The following is a 23,837-nucleotide window of genomic DNA, read 5'->3' on the forward strand; positions in this document are numbered from 1 at the left end:
GGAGCCTATTTATAGGCTTTGGGAATGAATCACCACCGTCCATTTGTTTTGGTGGATGTTGTAGGTGAATTTTTGTGGATGTTTGTAGGTGAAACTTGGTGGATGTTGTAGGTGAACTTGGTGGATGTTGTAGGTGAACTTAGTGTATGATGTAGGTGAAGTGAATGAAGGTTGTAATTTTAATACAATGGTCAACATTTATTTCACCAAAATTTCAATGTTTACAAATGTAATCTTAATGCAATGGCTAACATTTATGCCACCGAAATTTCAATGTCTACAAATACCCCCACTTTAAGGTGCGTTGTATACATATGCTTGTTGCATGTAGGAAATGCGTTTTGAAGTCCCTTAATGTAGTTGTCAATCTAAGGGCCATCGAGGCTTGATCTTGAATTGGGCTGGAGATTTCTTCAAGGGCCGTTGAGGCTTGTTCTTGGACTTTGTTTGAAATTTCTTCAAGGGCCGTCGAGGCTTGATCTTGAAGGTTGAAATTGGACCACAAGGAGCTTTATGTGGTAGATGATCTTTGGCTTTGGTAGTGGATGAATCGGCACGTATTTGTTTTTGCGCTTTGTTGACTTTCCACAGCTTTGATCTTGAACTGGGTTGGAGGATTTTTTTGATTCCTCCAATTGTTGATTTTCCACAGCTTATTCTTGAACTGGATTTGATTCAAATATGGTGGACGCTTAATCTTGAATCGGACTTGTGATTTCCTCAAGGGTCGTCGAGGCTTGATCTTGAATTTGGCCGGAAACTTCTTCAAGGGCCATTGATGCTTGATTCTTGAAGGTTGACTCGAACACATGGCAAGCAGGCACGAGGTGAAGGTGACGACTTGTTGCTTTGTTCAATCTTTCTAATTCACACCTGAGCAGTTTGGTCAACGGTATGATCTTCAAGATTGATGGGCTCTTCTTCCAGTTGGTGACTTGATCTTTAAGGACTTAATTCAAGGGTGGTGAAACGGCACATGCAGCCCACAACGCCTAGCAAGTCGACCCAAGAATTTGAGGGTCAAAACGAGTCCTCCACCCAGAGTGATTGCAAACCTGATGATATGAGATACTTTTGATTTTGAAGAAGTAGTGGATGAATCGACACGTGCTTTGTTGTGCTTGTCTCCACATGCTTCAATGTATCATTTTCCCTTGTCTTATCTATTCTTCTGGTAGAATGTAGCATCTTCTCGAGTTCTTCAGCTCAGACTCCTTCTGCTGAGCTGACTATGCAGTCTGTATTCTTCTCTGCTTGTTTCTTCAGGCAGATGTGGCAGCTTCTTGAGTTCCTCAGCTCAGACTTCTTCTGTTGAGCTGACTGTGAAGACTGCATTCTTCTCTGCTTGTTTCTTCTGCACGTTGTCTCCACATGCTGCAAGGTATCATTTTCACTTGCCTTATCTGTTTTCCAGGCAAATGTGGCATCCGAGTTTGAGTGGAGGTTCCGGCATATTGTTTTCTTTATCTTTGTCTTTGTAGGTAAGAACAAGGAAAAAGGAAAGGACAGGGAGAACGCGTGATATGAGATACTCTTGCTTTCTACCCTGGTGATATGAGATACTTTTGCTTTGGTGTCATTTGTTTGCAGAGGTACCCCAAGGAATAAGAAACACTGAGTGACTCAAGAGGCTTCGTTGGGAAGGCATTCTCGGAGATGAAGAAAGGTTCTTGGAGATGAAGAAAGGTTATGTATGTCTGCCTTGCTATGGAGGGTGAAGGTGGACAGTTATAGGAAATTCTTTAGTACCTGTAGAGGTACTATTCTTTTACTCGTGTCGGCAACCAATGCGTGATTGATCAGTATGGCTTCACGTGCTTTCTTCTTTATCAGAAATCTTCGACAAATTGTCTGTAATTTCGTCAAGCTGAGTATGCATGTGACATGTGTTGACGAGGCTGAAAAAGACTGGCGCCTCTTCGATATCTGGGATTGGCGCTTCGACAAATTGCCCGTGATTTCCGCAAAGCTGAGTTTGCGCGTGACGGGTGCTGACGAGGCTGAAAAAAGACTAGCGCCTCTTCGATATCTGGGATTGGCGCTTTAACAAATTGCCCGTGATTTCTGCAAAGCTGAGTTTGCACGTGACGGGTGCTAACGCGTCTGGAAAAGCAAGATGCTTCTCCGATTTCTGAGCTTGCCTCTTTGATTTTTGAATTGGCCTCTTCGAATTCTGAGCTCGCCTCTTCGATCTTTGAAATCCCGTCGAGTGTTGATCTTTATAGAGGCACGCAGTTCGTTTCAAAGCACACTTGAATTTTCGCTTGTAGAAACTCCCTTCTTGCACTTCTAAGATCTTGATTTGTCCGACCTCTTCTTTCTTCAACACCTTTGAAAATGTCTGGACCCTCCGACCGTCGTTTTGATTTGAACCTTGGTGAAGAGGTAGTCCCGTCTTCTCCAGATAACATATGGTGCCCATCATTCATATCCCCTACTGGTCCTCTTACCGTTGGGGATTCGGTGGTGAAGAATGATATGACCGCTGCGGTGGTGGCTCGAAACCTTGTCACTCCCAGAGATAACAGACTACTTTCCAAACGGTCTGATAAGTTGGCTGTTAAGGATTCTCTGGCTCTCAGTGTGCAGTGTGCAAGTTCTGTGTCTAATATGGCCCAACGCCTATTTGCTCGAACCCGTCAAGTTGAATCATTGGCGGCTGAAGTGATGAGTCTCAAACAGGAGATTAGAGGGCTCAAGCAGGAAAATAAACAGTTGCATAAGCTCGCACATAGCTATGCGACAAACATGAAGAGGAAGATTAACCAGATGCAGGAATCTGATGGTCAGATTTTACTTGATCATCAGAGGTTTATGGGTTTGTTCCAGCAGCATTTGCCTTCGTCTTCTGGGGCTATACCGCGTAATGAAGCTCCAAATGATCAACCTTTGGCTCCTCTTCTTCCTGGAGTTCTGCCGAGTGGTGTGGCTTTAAATAGTCAACCTCCGGCGCCTCTCATTTCTGGAGCTCTGCCGAGTGGTGAGGCGGCACCTAATCGTCCTTGAAGATGGGAATTTGATTTGATTTTTTTTTTAAGTATGTATAATGCAAATTTATGTAAAATTTCAAGAAAAAATAAATAAAAACGGACTTTATTTCTCTCAATGCATTTGTTTTGTTTTGTTTTGTTTTTTTGTTTTTTTTTTTGTAAATACATAATAACATATGTATTTATTTATTTATTCTTTTGTAATAAAATTGACTTTCTTTAATAAAACTTATATATATATATTTTTTTATTTTGATATGACTGAACTCGAAATTGAATGTTCGAGCCGCCTACGTACCCTTCCAAAGAAGAGATCAAGCCATAACGTAGTTCAAATGAGTGATGAATTTAACAGTAATTTTGATGATGATTTTGCCGTACACAGTTTAGGCTCGTGCGAACAAAGAGCATTGGTTCGTGCAGTTTAGGCTCGTGCGAACAAGGAGCATTGGTGTTGCCTTTTATGCTCGTGCAGACCATGAGTGTTGGTGTTGCCTTTTATGCTCGTGCAGACCAGGAGCGTTGTGCCATGCAGTGTAGGCTCATGCAGGCGAGGAGCTTTGGTTCGTGCAGTTTAGGCTCGTGCGAACAAGGAGCATTGGTGTTGCCTTTTATGCTCGTGCAGACTAGGAGCTTTGTGCCATGCAGTTTAGACTCGTGCGGGCGAGGAGAATTTGGTGCCGTTTGCAGTTTCAACTCGTGCAGGCAAGGAGCATGTTGTGTCGCCTTTTAAACTCGTGCAGACCAGGAACGTTGATGTTGCCTTTTATGCTCGTGCAGACCAGGAGCGTTGTGCCATGCAGTTTAGGCTCATGCAAGCGAGGAGCTTTGGTTCGTGCAGTTTAGGCTCGTGCGAACAAAGAGCTTTGGTTCGTGCAGTTTAGGCTCGTGCGAACAAGGAGCATTGGTGAATTTGTCAAACGATCCTGGAAAGGCATTCCTTGCAATTTTCATAGCAAGGAGTTTTGACCGAGTGATTGAAGAAGTCTTCAGGAAAGAAATCGCGCATCGTGATGGGGATGGACGATCTATGTGTCGAAATTTCATCATCTTCAACACGTTCACATTGCTTTGAAGGTTGACAAGAGCTGCTTTACCCCCTTTCCGATTGGCGGACTTATGGAGGAGACGTATGCTTCTTGTGCAATTTCTTAGGAGTGACTTGAGTCCATCCTTCAACTTTGCTTGTCTTGGAGGATGCCCCCTGAGGTTAAGGTAAAAATTTTGAGTCGGAAGAGCCAGAAGTGATGGTGGTATAGTTTGACTTCACCACATCGTCAAGATCTAGCTCGATGATTCCTTTCTGAGCCAGCTTCATGATGAGATCTTTCAGCACGAAGCACTTTTCTGTCGGATGACTGATGAAGTGGTGGAATTTACAGTACCTTGGACTGTCGGTGCGATTCATCTCTTCTGGCCGTCTGCACTCAAGCAAGCCGATCACCTTCTTTTCCAACAAGTCTTCTAACATGGCAACCACATCAGAGTCGGGGAATGGATAAGTTTTCTCCTCAAGCTCCTTCAAAGTGCGTCTACGCATCTCTTGATCACGAAAAGCTTCAGCTTGAATCGCCTTGCCTCGTGTAGGGATTTTGACGGGAGCTGTGTTGACCGTCATTGCTTCCTTGGTGGATTTCCACGTAGCCTTCTCCACCTTTATCTCAAGAACTTTTTCATTCTTGTAGTCGGCGATCGGTCCCTTCTTCCCATGATGGGCGATGCTTAACTCCATGTCATGGGCGCGAGTGGCCAATTCCTCGAAGGTCCGTGGTTTAATGCCTTGAAGGATGTATTGTAAACCCCATTGCATGCCTTGGATGCACATCTCGATTGAAGAGGTTTCCGAGAGCCTATCTTTACATTCGAGGCTTAGAGTGCACCATCTGTTGATGTAGTCAATGACTGGCTCGTCCTTCCACTGCTTTGTGCTCGTTAGCTCTAGCATGCTCAGAGTGCGGCGGGTGCTGTAGAAGCGGTTGAGGAATTCCCGCTCCAATTGCTCCCAGCTGTTGATGGACTCAGGCTCTAGGTCCGTGTACCATTCAAAGGCGTTTCCTTTCAGTGAGCGCACAAACTGCTTGGCGAGGTAGTCCCCTTCGGTCCCTGCGTTGTTGCAAGTTTCAACAAAGTGAGCCACGTGCTGTTTCGGGTTTCCCTTTCCATCGAATTACATGAACTTTGGTGGTTGATATCCCCTCGGCATCTTTAGGGCATCAATCTTCTTTGAATAAGGCTTTGAGTACAACCCGGAGGTATTTGAGCTCCATTCGTACTGTGCCTTGACGGTGCTGGCGATCATCTCCTGCAGTTGCTGGATAGAAAGAGATCCCATGAGTGCCGTTGCTTGGTCTGGTTCCGGCTTCACATCAATATTCTCCACCGGAGGCTCCTCTTCTTCGCGATCTTCTCTCTTTAGTGGATCATCCTTTGGGTCGGGATTCTCACCATCTTGTGGCTCCAGTCGGCTGACGAGTGCAGCGATTTGCAAGTCTTTTTCTTCAACAATCCGTGTTAGCCTTGCGATCACTTCATTCATTTGAGCCAGTTGTTCTTCAATGGAAGTTGCTCCAATGGTCATGACTTGCATGGCTGAACTGCCGCTCGAATCGGCATCGGAGAGCATGGATTCGGAGTATTTCCTTGGACTTTCGCCCCTTGGTGCCCTTGGTGAGGCTAAGGTGATCAAAGTCTCGTGCCTTGGGTGCTCTTGTTCCCTTAGCAGAGTTGATGCGGAGGTGAAAGAGGCGGCAGAAGTAGCTCTTGTCTTGCTTCGAGTCGTGATGCCTAAAGTGACACCACTTGCGACGAGGACGCTCTTGTTCTTTGCGCCAGTTGCGGGAACAGTTTGAGCCTTCCTTGATGCCATTAATTTTGGAAGTGTGCTCGAATTTCTTGAACGGAGAAAGAGATGAAAGGTAGAGATTATCCCACCGAGCGTGCCAATTTGTGAACACGAAAATTTCTGAAATGAAAGAGACAAGAACAACGTGCACAAAATAATATTTTGGTTTGATGATTTTGGGTTACAATCTCTCTCAAATTTGATCATCTGATTCGATCTCCGTAAGGTGTTGATTTGTGGATGTTTCGTTGATCCAAGGGCCGTCGAGGCTTGATCTTGGATGAACTGTTGGAAGTTTCTTCAAGGGGCAATGGGCTTGATCTTTGAAGGTGGATTTGAGCGGATCTTCAAGGAGCCGTTGGGGCTTGATCTTGAGGATGAGTGTTTCTTCAAGGGCCGTTGAGGCTTGATCTTGAATAACGGTGATGAACGGATCTTCAAGGGCTTTTGGGCTTGATCTTGAAGAATAATGATGAACGGATATTCAAGGGCTTTTGGGCTTGATCTTGAAGATGGATGATTGTTGATCCAAGAGCCGTCGGGGCTTGATCTTGGGATGAACAGTTGTGTGGATTTATTGATGTTGTTGATCCAAAGGGCCGTTGGGGCTTGATCTTAGGATGAACAGTTATGTGGATTTGGTGATGTTGTTGATCCAAAAGGGCCGTCGGGGCTTGATCTTAGGATGAACAGTTGTGTGGATTTGTTGAACACTTTCTTCAAGGGCCGTCGAGGCTTGATCTTGAATTGGTGGAAGTTCTTCAAAGGTCGTTGGGGCTTGATCTTGAAGGAGAAATTTCTTCAAGGGCCGTTAGGGCTTGATCTTGAAGGAGGATTTGACGAAGAACGAATAGGGCTTTCTTGATCCTTCGGGATTTGCTTGAATTTGGGAGGTTGGATGCTTGAAAGCTTTAGAGTTTCAAAGCTTCAAGGATTTTGGATGTGTGGGGAGTATTCTCTTCCATTTTGGGAGTAGAGAAATGTATTTGTGAATTGGTTTCGGGGGATTCTCTTCCAATTTGGGAGTAGAGAAATGTATTTGTGAATTGGTTTCCTTGATTCTTTGATGGAGGAGCCTATTTATAGGCTTTGGGAACGAATCACCACCGTCCATTTGTTTTGGTGGATGTTGTAGGTGAATTTTTGTGGATGTTGTAGGTGAAACTTGGTGGATGTTTGTAGGTGAAACTTGGTGGATGTTGTAGGTGAACTTGGTGGATGTTGTAGGTGAACTTAGTGTATGATGTAGGTGAAGTGAATGAAGGTTGTAATTTTAATACAATGGTCAACATTTATTTCACCAAAATTTCAATGTTTACAAATGTAATCTTAATGCAATGGCTAACATTTATGCCACCGAAATTTCAATGTCTACACTTATCATTCATCTTAATTAGAGGTGTAATATCTCGTGTAATAAAAATTATATATTTTGAATAATAATGTACATGTACCATGATAGAGGTCGCACTTGGTGCGATGGCAAGTGCCTTCATCCATGAGCGGTAGGTCTCGGGTTCGAGACTTGGGAGCAGCCTCTTCATAAATGGGGGTAAGGCTAGCCGACATTCACCTCTTCCAGACCCTGCGTAAAGCGGGAGCCTTGTGCACTGGGTACGACCTTTTTTTTTAATGTACATGTACCATGATATTGTGTGATAAAGTTTCAAAAAGGCCAATGTCCAACATTGATATTGTTTCCAATTTAATCACCTACTAGCCCAACAAGATCAGAGTTTTATACTAAAAGTCATCATTGTAATTAAGAACGGGACTATATAGTTGTAAATTCTTTCGTCATTCAACATCATGCACCAAACTTTCTGTCAAGATTAAATATCTACAATACTTCACCTTCCAAAATATCAGTACGTACTAGCCATCGTCATTCTCCATATATCTTTTTGCATCTGTTTATCAGAATTCAGAACTCTGATGTAAAAGAAATTCACATGCCAATTAACTTTGGACAAGTAAAATTAAAACCCCTTCACGCAGAACCAACTACTAATCTCACTCAGTGGGGTCATACATTTAATATGGCCTTCTTCTCCTCTTCTATTTATAAGCCTCCATGCAGTCATCTTTTCTTCAAATTAATTCCTGTGCTTCTGTAAGTGAGACAGTGAATGAGTGAGTGACTAGTTTGCTTCAATGGCGCTTTCCTGGATTCTTCCAGCACTTCTCTTTGCTTTGGTTCTTGCAAATGTTGAACTCTCCACATGCCAAGTTCTGAAGGCCAAGGTCACTTGCCTTGACTGCCATCAAAATTATGATTTCTCAGGTTCCATTTGTTAATTATTTTAGTTTTACTCCGTTAATTTTTTTTTAGTTTTACTCTATATATTTTGTTTATTTTTTTTCATTTCAGTCCTAACTTAATTTTTAAGTTCAAGAAACCCTAGTATTCAAAATGTGGAATTCTTTGTCCAATTTTCTAAAATTCTAGAATTTTAACTACTCTAGGGACTTCGATTAACACTACTTAAGGGAGTCCAAGCATTACTTGAGGGAGAGTACTCTTTCGAGGAGGCGAGTTTGAGCAAAAAATTGAAATTGTTTGAAGAGAAAAAAAGAAAAAATTTCAAGGAGGCGAGTGGTTCTTGAGGAGGTTTGAGTATTACTGTTAGGCGACACAAAACCTCAGCCATAATAAATTAGTATCGAACTCGGGAGAATCGAACTTAATGAACACCTTCCATTTACCAGTAGAGATGGCTACTGGCTAGCAGACTGTGGTTTTAGGCAGTTGAGTCGTTTTATTTCTAGATGATAAAGGGAGGGTTAAATAGCCTTTAGGCTATTATAAAAATGGCTAAGTTCTTCCAGATTTCCATATTACCTTTTTTAAAAGTAGACCAAATTCTTGTTTAATTACTTCATGCGTTATATGTTTCAGGAATCAAGGTTTTGGTGAAGTGTGATAAAGTGAAAAAGATGGCAATGGCAATAACAGAAAATGACGGCTCTTTTGAAGCAAAGCTCCCCTCAAACAACAACACTAAATCTCCAGATGCTAAGAACTGCCTTGCCAGGATTCTTGGAGGACCAGATCAGCTCTATACCTCCAGGAAGTTCATGGCATCTGAGATTGTCAAGACCCAAGACTCCAACTCTTATACCACAACAACTCCTCTTGGCTTCTCCACATCATGCCCTTTGAACATCAAAGATGCAGCCTGTAAAGCCATGAACAAGTTCGGCTCATCCAAGACTATCAATGTGCCTCTGCCACCAGAGTGGGGTTTGGCACCTTCAAGCTATTATATTCCTTTCATCCCCATCATTGGGATACCTTAAGTATTGTGTGTGAAGAAGCATGTTATAATTAAGCTGTAGAAGTTCTATATATATATATATGTATGTGTGTGTGTGTGTGTGTACCCAGTCTTTTAGTGTGTGTATCATTGAGGAGTGTTTTAGTGTGTGTTTTAATTTATTTGTTTTTTTCCTTTGTGGCATATAAACCTAGGAGGTATAATGTATTAAGCACTTGGAACAAGGTTGATTTACCAATATGAGACAAGTAGTATTACTGCATCGTGTACATACAAGCACTATAACCGCTTATTACAATAATGTTATTCTTACCACATTATTATACCACAATCTTATACCACATTATGTGGCGGCTGAGTTGGACATACCACCTCACTTAATTACACTTAATTACAGTATACTTGGATTTCCATGTAAATTTGATTAATTTTAATTAGTTTTTGTTCGGAAACAGAAATTAGATTGAACTAAAACACTTCAATTTTCATATTCTTGCAACCCTCGTCCAGTCGGCCTCAAATACTCTTTTCGTCATCCCAATCTCCTCCTCCCTTCTTAAAGTTCCTCTAATTGTCTTGTGCTTCTTCATCCTCCTTCCTTCTCTTTTCCAGAACAAATAGAAAGAACATTAAAACAAAAACAAAAACAAAAACAAAAGGCCAATTGCAAAAGGAAAAAAAAAAGCATAATTAATTTCAATAATTGGCGAGCAACTGTAGTATAAATCTGAGGATTTTTCAAGAACAGTGACCTTCAATCTGATAGAAAACTTGTTCCTTTTGACTCCTTCATCAAATTTTTAAAGATGCATATAAAGTCATTGTTCAATAAAACGATTAGCTAACCCTTATTTTATGACAATAAAAAGAAAAAAAAATACGATCAGTTAGAAACCAAAAAAAATTTGACAAAAAAAAAGGAGATTGTAGGAGGCTGAAGAGGAAGGAGGGAGGAGACTGGGGTGAGAAGGAGAAAGGAGATGGAGTGGAAAACAAAGCGTCAGACCTAATCAATTCTAATTAGGGTGTTTTAATTATTTTATTTTTTTAAAAGACTAAGTGTGTTAATTATAGTAATAATAAAACTAAAACTAAAGATGTGGCATGTCCAAGTAAGCTGCCACATAAGGTGGTATAGAAATTATGGTATAATAATATGGTAAGAATATCATTGCTCCGCTTATTATTCGTTCAAGCGCTATCATCGTTTATTTTTAGGTTCTCGTTGCAAGATTAACCTTAGCAAAATACAATAAAAAAAGTTTATATTGTTTCAAATAACTATCAAATGTTCACGATATTAATCAAATGTTTAAATGATTTCATCATGTTTGGTTAAATTTTATAGGGATGGCCGTTGAACGTTTTGTATCATTATCTGAGTTGATGTTGTAGTTATGTGAAGCTTAGGGTTAAGTGGTTTTTTTTAATAAGAAAAGTACAATATCTCATTAATTGAAAAAACAGCATTACAAATACATATCATAAATAACTCGAAATTCAAAGGGTCCTTGCAAACTAAATCTAAAAAATATTACAATAAAGCATGACTAATCGCTAAACAATGATCAAACTAAATATAAAAGTATTACAAATACATATCAATAAAACCCTAAAACCTTGTGTTCCATAGGTCTTGTAAGAAAATCACAAATCAAATATTGGAACAGGGAGTATACGATGCCATGGATCTATCGCATCACCTAGTCACCACCACAATCCCAAAATACCAAATGAAGTAGATTCAGAAAATCAAATAGCTCCACCCTTCACACATGGTTCCAAAAGAAGTAGCACACCAAAACGAAAATTAAAATCATGCAACGCTCCTAAGGAGTAAATCAAACTAGCAAATTCTCCTAAAGATAGAAATAAAAACCAAACTCCAAAACAAAATAAAAGGATAAAATCATGTCGCCGCTCCACATCATCCAGACATTCAAGAGCCATATCACCGAATTGGCTAAATGCTATTAGGGACCAAAAATCTCACCAACAAGCCCAATCATATCTCGAGACCAAACAATTGTACAAGCGTCACAAACCAAGCTTAAATTTATGCAAAAGTGCGAAAACAAGGGGTATGTGAATTTATGATCATGCCACACTTAAGGTTTTAACAGTGAAAAACCAGATTGACATATAGGTTACAAAGTATTATAACATATTGAAAACATGCGGAACAAGCATTTAATGAGTGTTCATTCAAGTATTCAACAAGTCTCTTACAAGGAAAAATAAAATGCAAAATTAAAGTTATCTATTTTTTCGTCTAAATGAGAGTCGTGACCTATAAGTGTGTCTAGGCAGGCACTTAGGAACGTAGGTCTAAGTGCCATTTCTTAATTTTCAAACACCTATGGATTATTGGGGCGTTGGCCAACCATCTAGTGCCTAGGCAGGGATAGGTACAAAATTTTAGAACAGTGGTCACGCTAATAAAATAATAATTTATAAAACAGTATCCAAGCCCATGCAAATTTATGCATTTTTATCATGCTATGTTATGACATTCATGTTATCAATTGATAGAAGCATATTTATGCGACTTAGAAGCATATTTATGCGACTTAGTTAGCTTGTTCTTGTGCATTTTTGTTGTTATTCCTTAGTTATTTTAGTGTTTAAAGTCATTTTCGTGCAATTTCAAGTTTATATGGCTAATGTGGCGAAGAAATGCATTTGGAGCCTTTTTGGAGCAAAATTGGGCTTGGAATGGATGACACATGCTTGGAGCTAAAGGAATGGACGAAATTGAAGACCTAAAGATGTGAGGATTCCTAATTGAAAGAGGATTCCTAGAAAAATGATGATTCCTACTTGAAGTAGGAAAGTTAAGCCAAGGTTTCCTATTTTGGTTTGACCTTTCCTAATCCTAAATGTCCCTAAGTTCCAGCAACATTGAAGGTCTCCTATGCATTTTAGGACACAAACCAAAGGTTCCTTGCACCATTTAAGGCAATGCTGCACCTTTTCCTTGTTTCCCTTTCCCTTGCCGTGAAAGGGAACCCCTTCCCTTTCCTTATTCCTTTGTGCCGCACCTCCCTTGTCCCTTCTCTTCCTTGCCGTGCAAGGGAAAGGTCTTCTTTCCTATTTCTTGCACCAAATCACATTCCTTTCTTAATTTAAAGCCTTGCCGCATATCTCCTTATTCTTTCCCTTGATTTCTGATTTTGTTTTCCTTTTTCTAGTAGTTTTAACTTAATTTCTAGGACCCTAAATAAGTTAGGGTTTTGATTTCCTAAAACCTTAAATACTTCCCTTAGACACACCATTCGAGCTATCCATTCACTTCCATACACATCTAACCACACCTTTTATACAATTCTACTAATTCCTTCACTCCAGAAACACATCACTCATCCACCACCACAAAAATCATCAACCATACCTTGTGTCGCAGCAAAGAAGAAGAAGGAGAGCCCTTGGACGTGCTTGCCATTCAAGTTAGAGTTGCTGGAACGTTTTAAGTGTAATCTTTCTTTTGTTTTCAATGTTTAAGTTCAATAATCTTTGTTTTGTAAGTATGAGGAACTAAACCCCTCTTAGCTAGGGGGAATTTCGAAACCATGACTATACTTGCAATATGATTTGATTACATCCAGTTGTAACTTCATAAATTGTGAATTCAATTTACTTATCTGTTTGAATTAAAACTTGTTTGTGTATGTGGGTTGAGAGTGCACACTTAATTTGCAAGCATAAATTTGATGCTAGGATATAAGGGAGTTTCACCTCATCGTTACGAACTTATATTCATAAGTAGTGGAGGTTGCTAGTCACAATCGTGTTAAGTAAATTCCTGGCATAAGTATCATGCGCTTTCATAGTTATGAATGCCTTGTCAATACTTATGATTTTCATAGAACTTAATGATCTTTGATTGTATCTCTATTATGCGCTTTCATGTAGAGAACTTTTGAAGAATATTTTGATTGCGACGCGTTATTTCCGTCCAATTCAATGACTTAAGGAAAATCTGAGGGTTAATTTAAGCGTACCTAATTAATCTGGGGTGTTGAGGTTCATGGTTCATTGAAGAAGCAATTGGAAATCATTTTATATGCAAGTGTGTCATGTGTGGAGAAAGACCTTCTAGCTAGCCCATCATCCATCTAATCCAACCAAATTCGTGCCTTCTAGTTTCTATTTTGTTTTTACTTATTTTCATCCAAAACCCAATCCCCCTTTACTTTAGAGTGTCTAATTAGTTAGAATATGTCTTAGTTTGTGTTTTTAACTGTTTTGAATCAAGTTAAAACCAATTTTCGTCCAAAGTCATTCCTAGTGTTTAGTTTGAGTCTATTTAGTTGTTTTGAGTCATTCTAGTTAGTTTTGAGTCTTTTCAGTTTGTTTTGAGTTCTTTGAGTCTAGTTAAGTGTTTTTAGCCTAGTTTTATATATTTGAGTTTGTTTAGAGTGTTTTAGCAATCCGTCCTAATCCCCAGTTTAAGAATGATCCCTACTTATCCATAATACAATTGTCAACAAGAGGGTTTAATTTGTGTGTTAAGTTAATTTTCGCATCATCAATCAATCACATCAACCACGTTGCATGCTAAAGTGGGCCTAAGCCACATATTAGGGCATGACAAGTGAATTGTGGTGTGGATGGTTACAGAAGTTTACTAGGCCTACATGGAACTAAGTTTGTTGAAGAATTTGGGCTACTTGGGAGCTGCAAAAGACCAAGCCCATGATATTTTTTTGTTTCACTTAGGAAATTTTGAGAGAGAAGAAGACCATGCTTTCCCTTTTCGTTACAAACCAAAAAGCACACCTAAGAATAAACCAAATTCCAAAGATGAGCTACCTGAATCATAACAGGATCACATTCAACATAGTAATACACGCCTCACTAATAGAATGAGAATGAACCTTTCCCTTCCAAGCTTACACATGAAAACCAGAAGGAAAACAATGAGGACCATTCCAAAATAAGATGGAGTTTATGGAAACTGGCGTTGGAAGACGAAGCTATGATTGCAGCCATAGAAAGAAACGAGAAAACTAAACAAAAACAAGAAGAATGAAGGAAACCAAAGGATTCTCTAGCTGGAATTTGAGAGAATCCCTACACCTATAAGTTAGGGAAAGTCAGCACGATGAGGAAGGAGGAATAAGGGAAAATGAGAACTATGGAAGATCGCACCAAGAAAGGCAAGCTTTCTCTTAGTGCAAGAAACTCTAGTTCTTAAGGAATAAGCTTTCCTTACACTTTAAGGATTTCCTTAAGTTTTCCTTACGCTTCCTTAGTCACCAAAATATTACCAGAGTATTAAGAACCTAGACTACCCATCGTTAAACCATGCAAGCAAGCACAAGTTCTCTCTCTCTCTCTCTCATGTTAAGCAGTGAACTTTTAGCTTCAATGCTACTCTTCACTCAGGCAAGTTATAATTTGTCGTAATTATTCAATCTTTGGTAAATCGAAGTCATTTATTCAACTGGAATACTTCCTAAGATGTATTAATTCTTTCAAAGTATTTCAGGACTTGTGTCGGAAACAAACCAAGGGAGCTAAGGGTTTCCACCAAGGACCAAATCTAGGTTTATATAGGGGTGTGGCCGGCCCCCTCGGGAGAGGAAGGACCAACCACTTGGATGATTTTGTGGGTTAGGTTCATGATTTTTGTTTAATTAGCAAATTAATTGAATAATTAATCAATTAATTAGCTAATTAATAGAATAAAAAAGGAATGATTTAAGGGTTATCTTGTGGAGAAGATATGATGAGGGATGGATGAAATAGGTTATAAATAATACCTACTTGGGCACTTTTGACTTGATTAAAGGATGATTGTCCACTGCTCGTGCATAGGAATTATGGTGTGCCTTAAGGGTAATTTTTTCATTTTCACCCAAAAATCCACGTTTTGCCTCTTGATTATTTTTGGCTCCACAAATGCCCTCACACCTGTTGGGCTGCTTGTAGAAAAAGGCAACAGGTCTAGAGATTTTTTTGCTTTGGGAAACATATGATTGTTTCCTATTTTGATGCAGATTCCCTCTTTATAATAGGAAATTAAATCCTTTTAGGAAAGGGAAATAAATTCCTCTCAAAGCCTATTTAAGTCCACCTTAAGTGGGTTATTAAATTAACTTTGGAGAATGGTTTATTCTACCCTACAAGAGAGAAAAAGCTTAGAGGATATTTGTTCCCCCCTTTAGTAGTCTTCTACATCTTGCCTGTGCAAAGGATTGTCTTTCATTGTTCACTTCATCTTCTCATTGCTTCTTGGTAAGAAAAAATTAATTTTCTTGTCTTTTTAATTTTTGGGAGCCTCGGGGCTAGAAACTTGGCTCAACAGGAGTTGATGAGGTGTGAAAAGATGATCGGGAAGCCATGGAAAGGTGCTTTCGTGTGTGGCTTTGACTAGTTTGGGCGTTGGGGCGCTGGTGATGGGCCGTGAGGCCTGTAGGTAAGAGAAAACAGGCCAAGTTGTGGGGCTTAGCATAAGTGTTGGGTTCTTGCAGCTTGGGCCTGCACCATTTTTATTTATTTATTTATTTTTGGGCTGAGAGCTGCTCCTTTTTTTTTTTTTTTTGAATAGTCTTCTAACGAATCCCTCTTGTATCTTTGTAGAATTTCTTTAAGCATGTCTTCCTTGAGCCACAAGAATGATGATGGTGTGTATCCTTTGTATAGTCAAGGCGGGTCATTGAGCAAGGTTGGTTACTTCAAGGCTGCTCACTTCAAGATTAGCTCCGATGACTTGTTTAAAGACTTCCTCAAGGCATATTGGCACGTCATTCTGTCGGGAGTCCGTGTGAAGCGTGTTAAGGATGGTAGCAGCTGTGAGCCATATGATGGGGCTTGGAGAGCTATCAAGTTCCACCCCTACCATTTTGTGTTGGGGTTTACTTTTCCTATGCCGCGTTTCTTCCAAGAAGTCCTCTGCTCCATGAGATGTGCCCCCTCCCAATGTTCTCCGAATGGAGTTCATGTGATGGTGGGATTCCACAATCTAAGCCAATTCTTTGACTTAGATCTAACAATCAACGAATTTTGGTACTTCTTTGACATAGGTCACATTAAGGGAGTTGGGCAGCTGTAATCTCGCCATAGGCTTTTTGATAACTCGAGTAAGGGAGATCATGACTGGGCCAAGGAGACTTTGGAGATAAATGGAGAATGAGAGTCTGATTCCTCCCCCATGTTGCGTGTACCAATGGTTTTCATATCCAGTAAGTAGGCTGTTTTGTATTTGGGCTAAGCTGCTCTTTAATTTTCTAAATGTCTTCCGCTACTTTTGTACATTCGAAATTCGGTTCCACTCCTAAGACTTCTCCAAACATGAAAAAAATGCATGTTGCTCTAGGTATCCCCTCCGAGTACCGTGAATGGCGTTGGCTACTTAGTCGTCTTCGTAGGGAAAAAGGTGGGCTACCCCCGAGAGTGGAGATAAAATGAATCAAGGTTGAGGCGTTGGCTTGTCCTATCACTGTGGTAGAGCCTACTTCAAATGAAGGCAGGAAAAAGAGGCATTCTTTGCCTGCTCAAGAGACGCTTGCTGAGAAGAAGCTAAAGCTTTCTTCCGCTGCTCGCAGGGGTTCACCAATTGGTTAAGGGACACCTGTTAAGAAGAAGCCGAAGATTTATTCTATTACTCGCGAAGGTTCATTGGCTGCTCCTAAGCTTGTGATTAACTTGACATCCTCAAAGGGCGAGAAAGATGAGACTACTAGATTTGTGCCAATGGCGCCTGCCGTTCCGAAGGCTACTAGCTCGATTGTTGATAGGATTGCCCAGCGTAGAAGTTTCTTCAGGCCTTCGGTGCTGAAGTTTGTGCTAAAGCGTCCATCTAGAGCTAAGTTTGGTTCACCTTTAGAGAGGTTTGCTACTATGAAGAGTGACCAGGTGCCCTTGCCTACTAAAGTGGTGCCAAAATCTGCTCCCTCTGCTGCTGAGACCGACTTGTTTGTTGAGAAGAATGAGACTACTCGTGTAGGCAGTCCTGAGAAATCCACCAAGTCTATTTCTAGGGAAGCTGCTAAGATTTGTGCACTTTTGAAACCAGATATGCTCGAAGACATTCATGTATGTGCCAAGTTTGTTGATGGTGTCAAATGAGCTGTTTCCCCAAGTTCATCTGTGAAGCATACGACTGAGTATAGGAGGGCTGCCCTGCTGGCCATAATGTAGAAAACGACGATTCTGGCAGTTGAGTCTATGCTTCTTGATCAAGAGGATACCAAGGTTGCTAAGGAGGTGGGAAAAACTATGGCAGCCGAAGCTTATTCCTCGGCCGAGATATCAAGAAATTGGAATCTGAGCTTGCTGCTTTGAAGGGGTCTAATATCTTTACCCCTATTTCTCTGCAACTTAAGACCACTCACCAAGAAATCGTGGATTTGAAAACTAGGCTTGAGGCGATCCAAGTGAAGTATGAAAGTACAAATAAGGAGATCGAGTGTTACATACCCTAGGTTCAAGATCTTGAGCGTGCCATCTCTGTATTCCACTCTGCTGTTTATGCAAAGGATGAAGAACTGATAGCTGCTTACATTCAAGTGATCCACTTCAAGAAGGTTGTTGATAAGCTTGAGTCTCAAGTGTTGAAACTCTAAGGTGCTTTGAAGATCAAAGACAATCTGAAGAAAGAAGTGGATGAGCTGCAACGGGTTCGTGCTTGTCTGCTCGAGGAGAATGAGTACAAGCTGGATTATATAGATCATCTATTTGGGTGGCTGTCTAACTTTGAGTTTTCTGGTAAAGACTTTGAGATCTTCTCTATCTCTTCAAAAGACTTGGTCGCCTATACTTTTGAGTCTTCTATTAGTAAAGTAGTCAGAGAGGTTGGTGCCTCGGCTGAGGCAACTAGAAATGAAGCACCAGATGGTGCCGCTGCTGAAGGCGTCACGGATGCTGAAAGTGTAGCAACCGAGTAGTCGAGGGATGTCCAAGTTGTAAAAGAGTAGTCTTCTAGGTAGCCTTTAGGATTTTCTTTATTTTCCTTGTTCCTTTTGCTTGAACTCCTTCGGTATTTGCTAGTTGTTTATCAATTTTGCTAGAAAATTTAATAAACTTGTTTCATTCGCTTTTCTCCATCTTCGCTTCTTTTGTTCATGCCCTAACCTTTAGACTTTATAGACCAGTGGCAGGCATGCTATTTTTCTATAAGCAAATAGACTTGCATAGCCTACACAACTGTAGGTATTGGTGTAGAACTTTGCAAAGTTGTTAGCCATAGGGTTGGTAGCCGGATGCCTTACTTACAAAAGAAAACAAGTTCGCATAACCACTAGGCTGTTAACCTTTGCTTTCTCCAATTCCGTAGGTTCTGTAACAAGTACCACAACACTTTAGGACTTGGTGTAGGTTGCTCCGCACTTGGCAGTGGTGAAACTTATCGACTACGTAGCATGTCAGTAGTGGATAAGGCTTCGTATATGCACGCTAGCTTGTTTAACCTTTCACAAGAATGTGCAGTTGTATAAATCTAGCACAGCTTTACTGCTTGAAGGGCAAGCCGTAGGCAGTCTTCTGAAAACCTTAGGCTACCTTAATGCACTCGGTAGCAACTTTAGGTTTCCAAGGCAGCCATCCATAGGGCGTACTTCATAATGTGCCCCCTCTGTCTCTAGGGCCCTGTTCCTTACGGATTAGGCCAAGAGACCCAAAATCCTTCAGTTAGCTAAGCCTTGAAAAAGACCATTATGACTACTTCTAGGAATCCCAATGCAAGCCATCATGCATCTAGTTATACTAAGGTAGCCGACGTATCCATGTTTGGATATTCAGATGTAGAGTTTATCCTCCCGCTTTGGAGAGTAGACCTATGTGGGTGTCAGGGAACTAGTTTACCCTCTCTCATTGGAGAGCATGGTTGGTCCATTGGGGGTGCAATTCCTGCGATGAGTCCCTAAGAATGACGTGGTCTTCTTTTAAAATGCATGAGAGTTAAGTTGTTGTAGACATGTAGTTGAGCCATGTTATAAATTACTTCTGAATTCCTCATTGAAAAATGAGTGAAACGAATGAATAACTTAGTTGTAAAGACTACATAACAACTAGATAATTCTTGGTTTGCCAAGTGGTGCCCGTTGAGCTGCTTGAGTCTTTTGGTCTTAATATGGTAGGATGTCACACATGGTACTTCCTCAGGTTGTAGATGTTCCATTGCTTCTCGATCTCTTTGTCGTTTATGGTGGCGAGGGTGTAATTACCTTTACCGCCTACCCTGCTGATCTTGTATGAACTTTCCTATATGGGATCCATCTTTTTGGAGCCTTCTTGGCGGGTAGTGATGAAGGATGTTCTTAAGACTAGATCTCTGAGTTGGAACTGTCAGATTTTGGCCCTTTTATTATAGCTGGAGAGGAGCTGCTGTTGGTAGGCTGCGATGCGGTGATTGTCTGTTCGTGTTTCTTCTCTGCCAGATCTAAGCTTGTGACTATCTCCTTTCTATTCTCTCAATGCTTGGCAATAAAGTGCTCATGCTTGGCACGATGATGTTGGGATGAATGATTGCTTCCGAACCAAATGTCATAGAGAAATGAATCTCACTGGTTGCCCATCTTTTGGTGCTGCGATATGCCTATAGACATTCGAGGAGCTTGTTTGGCCATTTTCCCTTCTTATCTGTGAGGGATTTCTTGATGAAGTCGAGGATCGTCTTGTTGGATGCTTCGGCTTGCCCATTGCTTTGAGGATATCTTGGCATGAACATGTGTTGTTTGATTCCATACTTTTGGAAGAACTTCGCCAAATCTTTGCCCACAAATTGTAGGCCGTTGTCTGTGACGATGGACTGAGGGATGCTAAACCGACAATTGATGTTTCTCCATATGAAATGCTATATGTCTGTCTGAGTCGTGGTCATCATAGACTCTGCTTCTACCCATTTGGTGAAGTAGTCGGTTGTGATGATTATCATGCCTCTACCCCCAGTAGTAGGCGGCATAGGTCCTACCAGGTCGATTTCCTATTGCATGAATGGCCAAAGATTCGTCTACGGGTATAGCTCGCTAGCAGGCAGTACTAGTATCGGGTTGTATCGTTGATAGCGGTCGCACTTTTGTACTAACTCCTTAGCATCTTAGTTCATGGTAGGTTAATAGTAGCTTACGTTAAGAGCCTTATGTGCTAAGGATCAGCCTCCGGAGTAGTTTCCACAAACATTTTCGTGGATTGAGCTTAGAACCTTCAAGTCATCGGGATGCGCTAGGTAACGGAGATACGATCCGGTGTAGGATCTTGGGATGAGAATGTCATTCCACATGTAGTAGTGTGCTGCCTTTATTTGGAGCTTTCTAGACTCCAACCTTTCCTTGGGAAGTGTGCCGTTAACCAGGTAGTCTATAATAGAACTTTGCCAATTGGGAGTTATACTGACCTATGACACCTCGGCTGCTGGCTCCGCCTCTATTCTTGGATTGTCTAGATATTCCACTGGAATCGAGCGTTTGAGTTGGTGGTCGAGGGCAGAGCCTAAACCGGCTAGTGCATCTGCATAGGGCATTGTCTACTTGCGGAACTTAAGTGAGAGTGTAAGTTTGAAATGCCTCAAGATGCTTACGTACCTTCTCTATGTATTGCGCCATCTCAGATGTTTTTTCGTGTACTCAACTGTAGTCTGGCTGGTGATTAGTTGGGAATCGGAATGAATTGCGAGCTTTTTTACCGCCAAGTCTTTTGCCATTCGGAGGCCTGCTAGTAGAACCTCGTACTCTACTTCATTGTTGGATGTTTTGAAACTTAGAGTGATCACCTATTTAAGCATTGAACCATTTGGGGTGATAGAGACCACCCCTGCTCCCGAGCCTTTGTAGTTGGATGCGCTGTCGACATGCAAATGCCAAAAGTCTCCATTAGGGGGAGCAGGTGTGGGTAAAGTGTGCTCGGCTACTTTCGGGGTGTTGTTAGGTGGCTCTGTTATGTCGTATAGGCTAAGCGTGAATTCCCCTATGAAGTCATCCAAGGTTTGGCCTTTATCGCCATGTAGGGTTGGAAAACTAAACAGTATTGGCCAAGTTCCAACACCCACTTCATCATTTGTTAAGAAGCTTCTGGACCGTATGGGATTAATCGTAGAGGATACTGAGTCATGACGATGACTGTATGAGCTTGAAAGTATGGTCTGAGTTTCTGGCAATTAAACCCCCAACACTTCTCGTATGAAGGCAGAGCTCACTGCTACTTCGGAAGTTACCAAGTAGATGTATAAGTCTTCTGCTGCTTCCGGCTTGGATAGTAAGGGAGATAATGTAAGATATATCTTCAGGTCTTAGAAAGCTTTTTCGTACTATTCATCCCATTTGTTTCATTGTGCCTTCTTGATGGCCTTGAAAAAGAGCTTGCATCGATCGATTGACCGTGAGAGAAAGCAGTTGAGGGTGGCTGCTTGTCCGGTCAAGCTTTGGATCTCCTTCAAGGTAGTGGGATATTTAATCTTTAGGATCGCTCAGATTTGCTTGGGATGTACTTCGATTCCTCGTTGGGTTACTACGTACCCTAAGAATCTGCCTGAAGATGCTCCGAGTATGCTTTTGGTGGGGTTGATCTTCATCTTGTAATTTCTGAGGATGTTGAAAGTTTCTGTCAGGTTGCCAATGTGGTCTGAGCGCTGCTTGCCCTTCACCATGATGTCATCAACATAGATTTCCATGGTTTCCCCAATTTGCTTCTTAAATAAGTAGTTTCCCCGTTCTTGAGGCCAAAAGGCATGACTTTGTAGCAGTAGGTGCCTTGCTCCATCACGAACACAGTTTTCTCTTTGTCAGGCTCGTACATGGCTATTTGGTTGTGGCCAGAGTATGCGTCCAAGAAGTTAAGCAGCTGGTTCTTTTGGGCATGCTTTGTTGAGGTCGATGTAGTCCACACAAACCCTCCATTTGCCCTTCTCTTTCTCCACGACTAGCACGACGTTGGCAAACCACGCTAAATGTGCTACCTTTTTTTATAAATCTGGCATCCAGTAGCTTGTCAATTTCCACCTCGTTGATCGCTACTCACTCAGGTGTGAAATGTCTTCTCTTTTGGATCATTGGTTTGACAGTGAGGTCGACGTACAGCTTGTGGCAAGCTATCTCGGGATTGATGTCGAGCATGTCGAAAGGTGACCATGCAAATACGTCTCGATTTTCCCTAAGGAAAGCTGTAAGTTCTTCCTTCTCGGTTGGGCTTAGACGTGAGCCAATTATAGCCGTCTTTTCCGGCTACTGAGGATCAAGTATGATGTCTTCGGCCTCCGCTTCAAGTTTCCATCCTATTTCATCTGCTTAGGTGCCATCTTCTTGACTCGCCTGCTGTAATTACTATTTGGTAGTTTTTTCGTCCCTTTAGACCTTGGTAGCTTATACGGGCGTAAAGGTCTTCTTCTTTAATTCATTTAACACTTGCACAGTGCATCGTCGAGATGTGGCTTGGTCAGATTTGATTTCTCCAACTTCTTCTCCTGGGAAGTGGAATCAGATTTTTTTGATACTTGACGGAAGTAACGACATCCAGCTTGATCAACCAAGGTCTTCTAAGAATCCCATTGTAGGGAGATGGGTTACTTACGATCGTGAACGTCTGCTTTGAGACAACTGATGGTGTTTTCAGGTCAAGTGTGATATGACCGATGGCTGTTGAGGTGAGCTCGTTAAATCCGGTAAGTACATTTACTCGGCGTATGATTGTGCTTTCCAGGCCCATCTTCTAAATGACTGAGAGTTGAAGTAAGTTGACTACTTCCATTGTCAACCATCATTATGTCGACTATAGTATGGGCTAGTTCGACAGATACTACTAGTTCATTGTCGTGTGGGAAATCAACACCTTCTGCATCCTGCTTGGTGAAGCTAATGATGGGTCTAGGTTGGGTGTCGACTGCTTGGACCTGTGAGACTAGTAGAGCATGTTGGGTCTTCCTCTTTTTGGAGTTGCTAGTGACCTCCAAGTGCTCAGACTCGACGAAGATGCCATTGATTCGAATCGTCTTAGTTGGTGGTTATTTGTCATCATCTACGTTCCTTTTTGGCTGCGAAGCTGGCTTGTCCAAATATCTGTACCTTGCCTTCTTTCATGAGCTTCTTCAGGTAGTTCTTCCAAGTGTAACAATCATCGGTTGTGTGATCGGGACCTCGGTGGAATACACAATATTTGGTGTGGTTCAACTTGGAAGTATATCATTTTGATTGTTTTAGCAACTTGAACTATGGCTTGTTCTTAATGTTGCGAAGGATTTGGTGGATCGAAATTTAGAACTTAAAATAGTTCTTGGTCGTCGAGCCTTCTTTGGTCGCGGGTCAATCCCTTCGCTTAGCTTTCTGCCTATTCTTGTTGGACTGTTTCCCATCCTCATTCCTTTGAGCCACTGCTGACTCTTTTCGAGGCTGCTCGGGCGCCTTTTCTGCTCTTTGGGCCTCATCCCAAAATGCATGTTTCTCTCTTAGAGCAAAAAAGTCTGCTAGAGTTAGATCTTCTTTCATGATCATTTATCCGAACAGTGGGTGGTCTGTTGGGAGTCCTTTTTAGAAGGCTGCACTTGCTATCGAGTCATCGCATTCAACAATCTTTGCCTTCTCTGCTTTGAACCTTATCACGTAGTTGCGGAACGACTTTTTTGAATTTTTCTTCATGTTGAACAAGTGATCGGACTTTTTCTTGATCGAGCGATAGGATGAGTATTCTTTGGTGAAAACCAAGGAACGATCATCAAAACTCCAAATGGATCGTGTTGGCTACGTGTGAAACAATCTTGCTCCTCACTTGTAAAGTGGTGGCGAATATTTTGCACAT

General features: G+C 41.3%; 2 protein-coding genes across 2 annotated transcripts; both read left to right on the plus strand.

The window, feature by feature from the left end:
- Positions 1–7,919: 7,919 nt before the first annotated feature.
- Positions 7,920–9,372, plus strand: LOC126616689 (uncharacterized). Its single transcript, XM_050284775.1, has 2 exons — positions 7,920–8,116; positions 8,732–9,372. The coding sequence occupies exons 1-2, from the start codon at positions 7,987–7,989 to the stop codon at positions 9,130–9,132; spliced, it is 531 nt and encodes a 176-aa protein (XP_050140732.1). The 5' UTR covers positions 7,920–7,986; the 3' UTR covers positions 9,133–9,372.
- Positions 9,373–15,708: 6,336 nt separating this feature from the next.
- LOC126617025 (uncharacterized) lies at positions 15,709–17,183 on the plus strand. Its single transcript, XM_050285107.1, has 2 exons — positions 15,709–16,036; positions 16,681–17,183. The coding sequence occupies exons 1-2, from the start codon at positions 15,709–15,711 to the stop codon at positions 17,181–17,183; spliced, it is 831 nt and encodes a 276-aa protein (XP_050141064.1).
- Positions 17,184–23,837: the final 6,654 nt, after the last annotated feature.

Source organism: Malus sylvestris, chromosome 3, assembly GCF_916048215.2.
Source record: "Malus sylvestris chromosome 3, drMalSylv7.2, whole genome shotgun sequence".
NCBI classification, from domain to species: domain Eukaryota; kingdom Viridiplantae; phylum Streptophyta; class Magnoliopsida; order Rosales; family Rosaceae; genus Malus; species Malus sylvestris.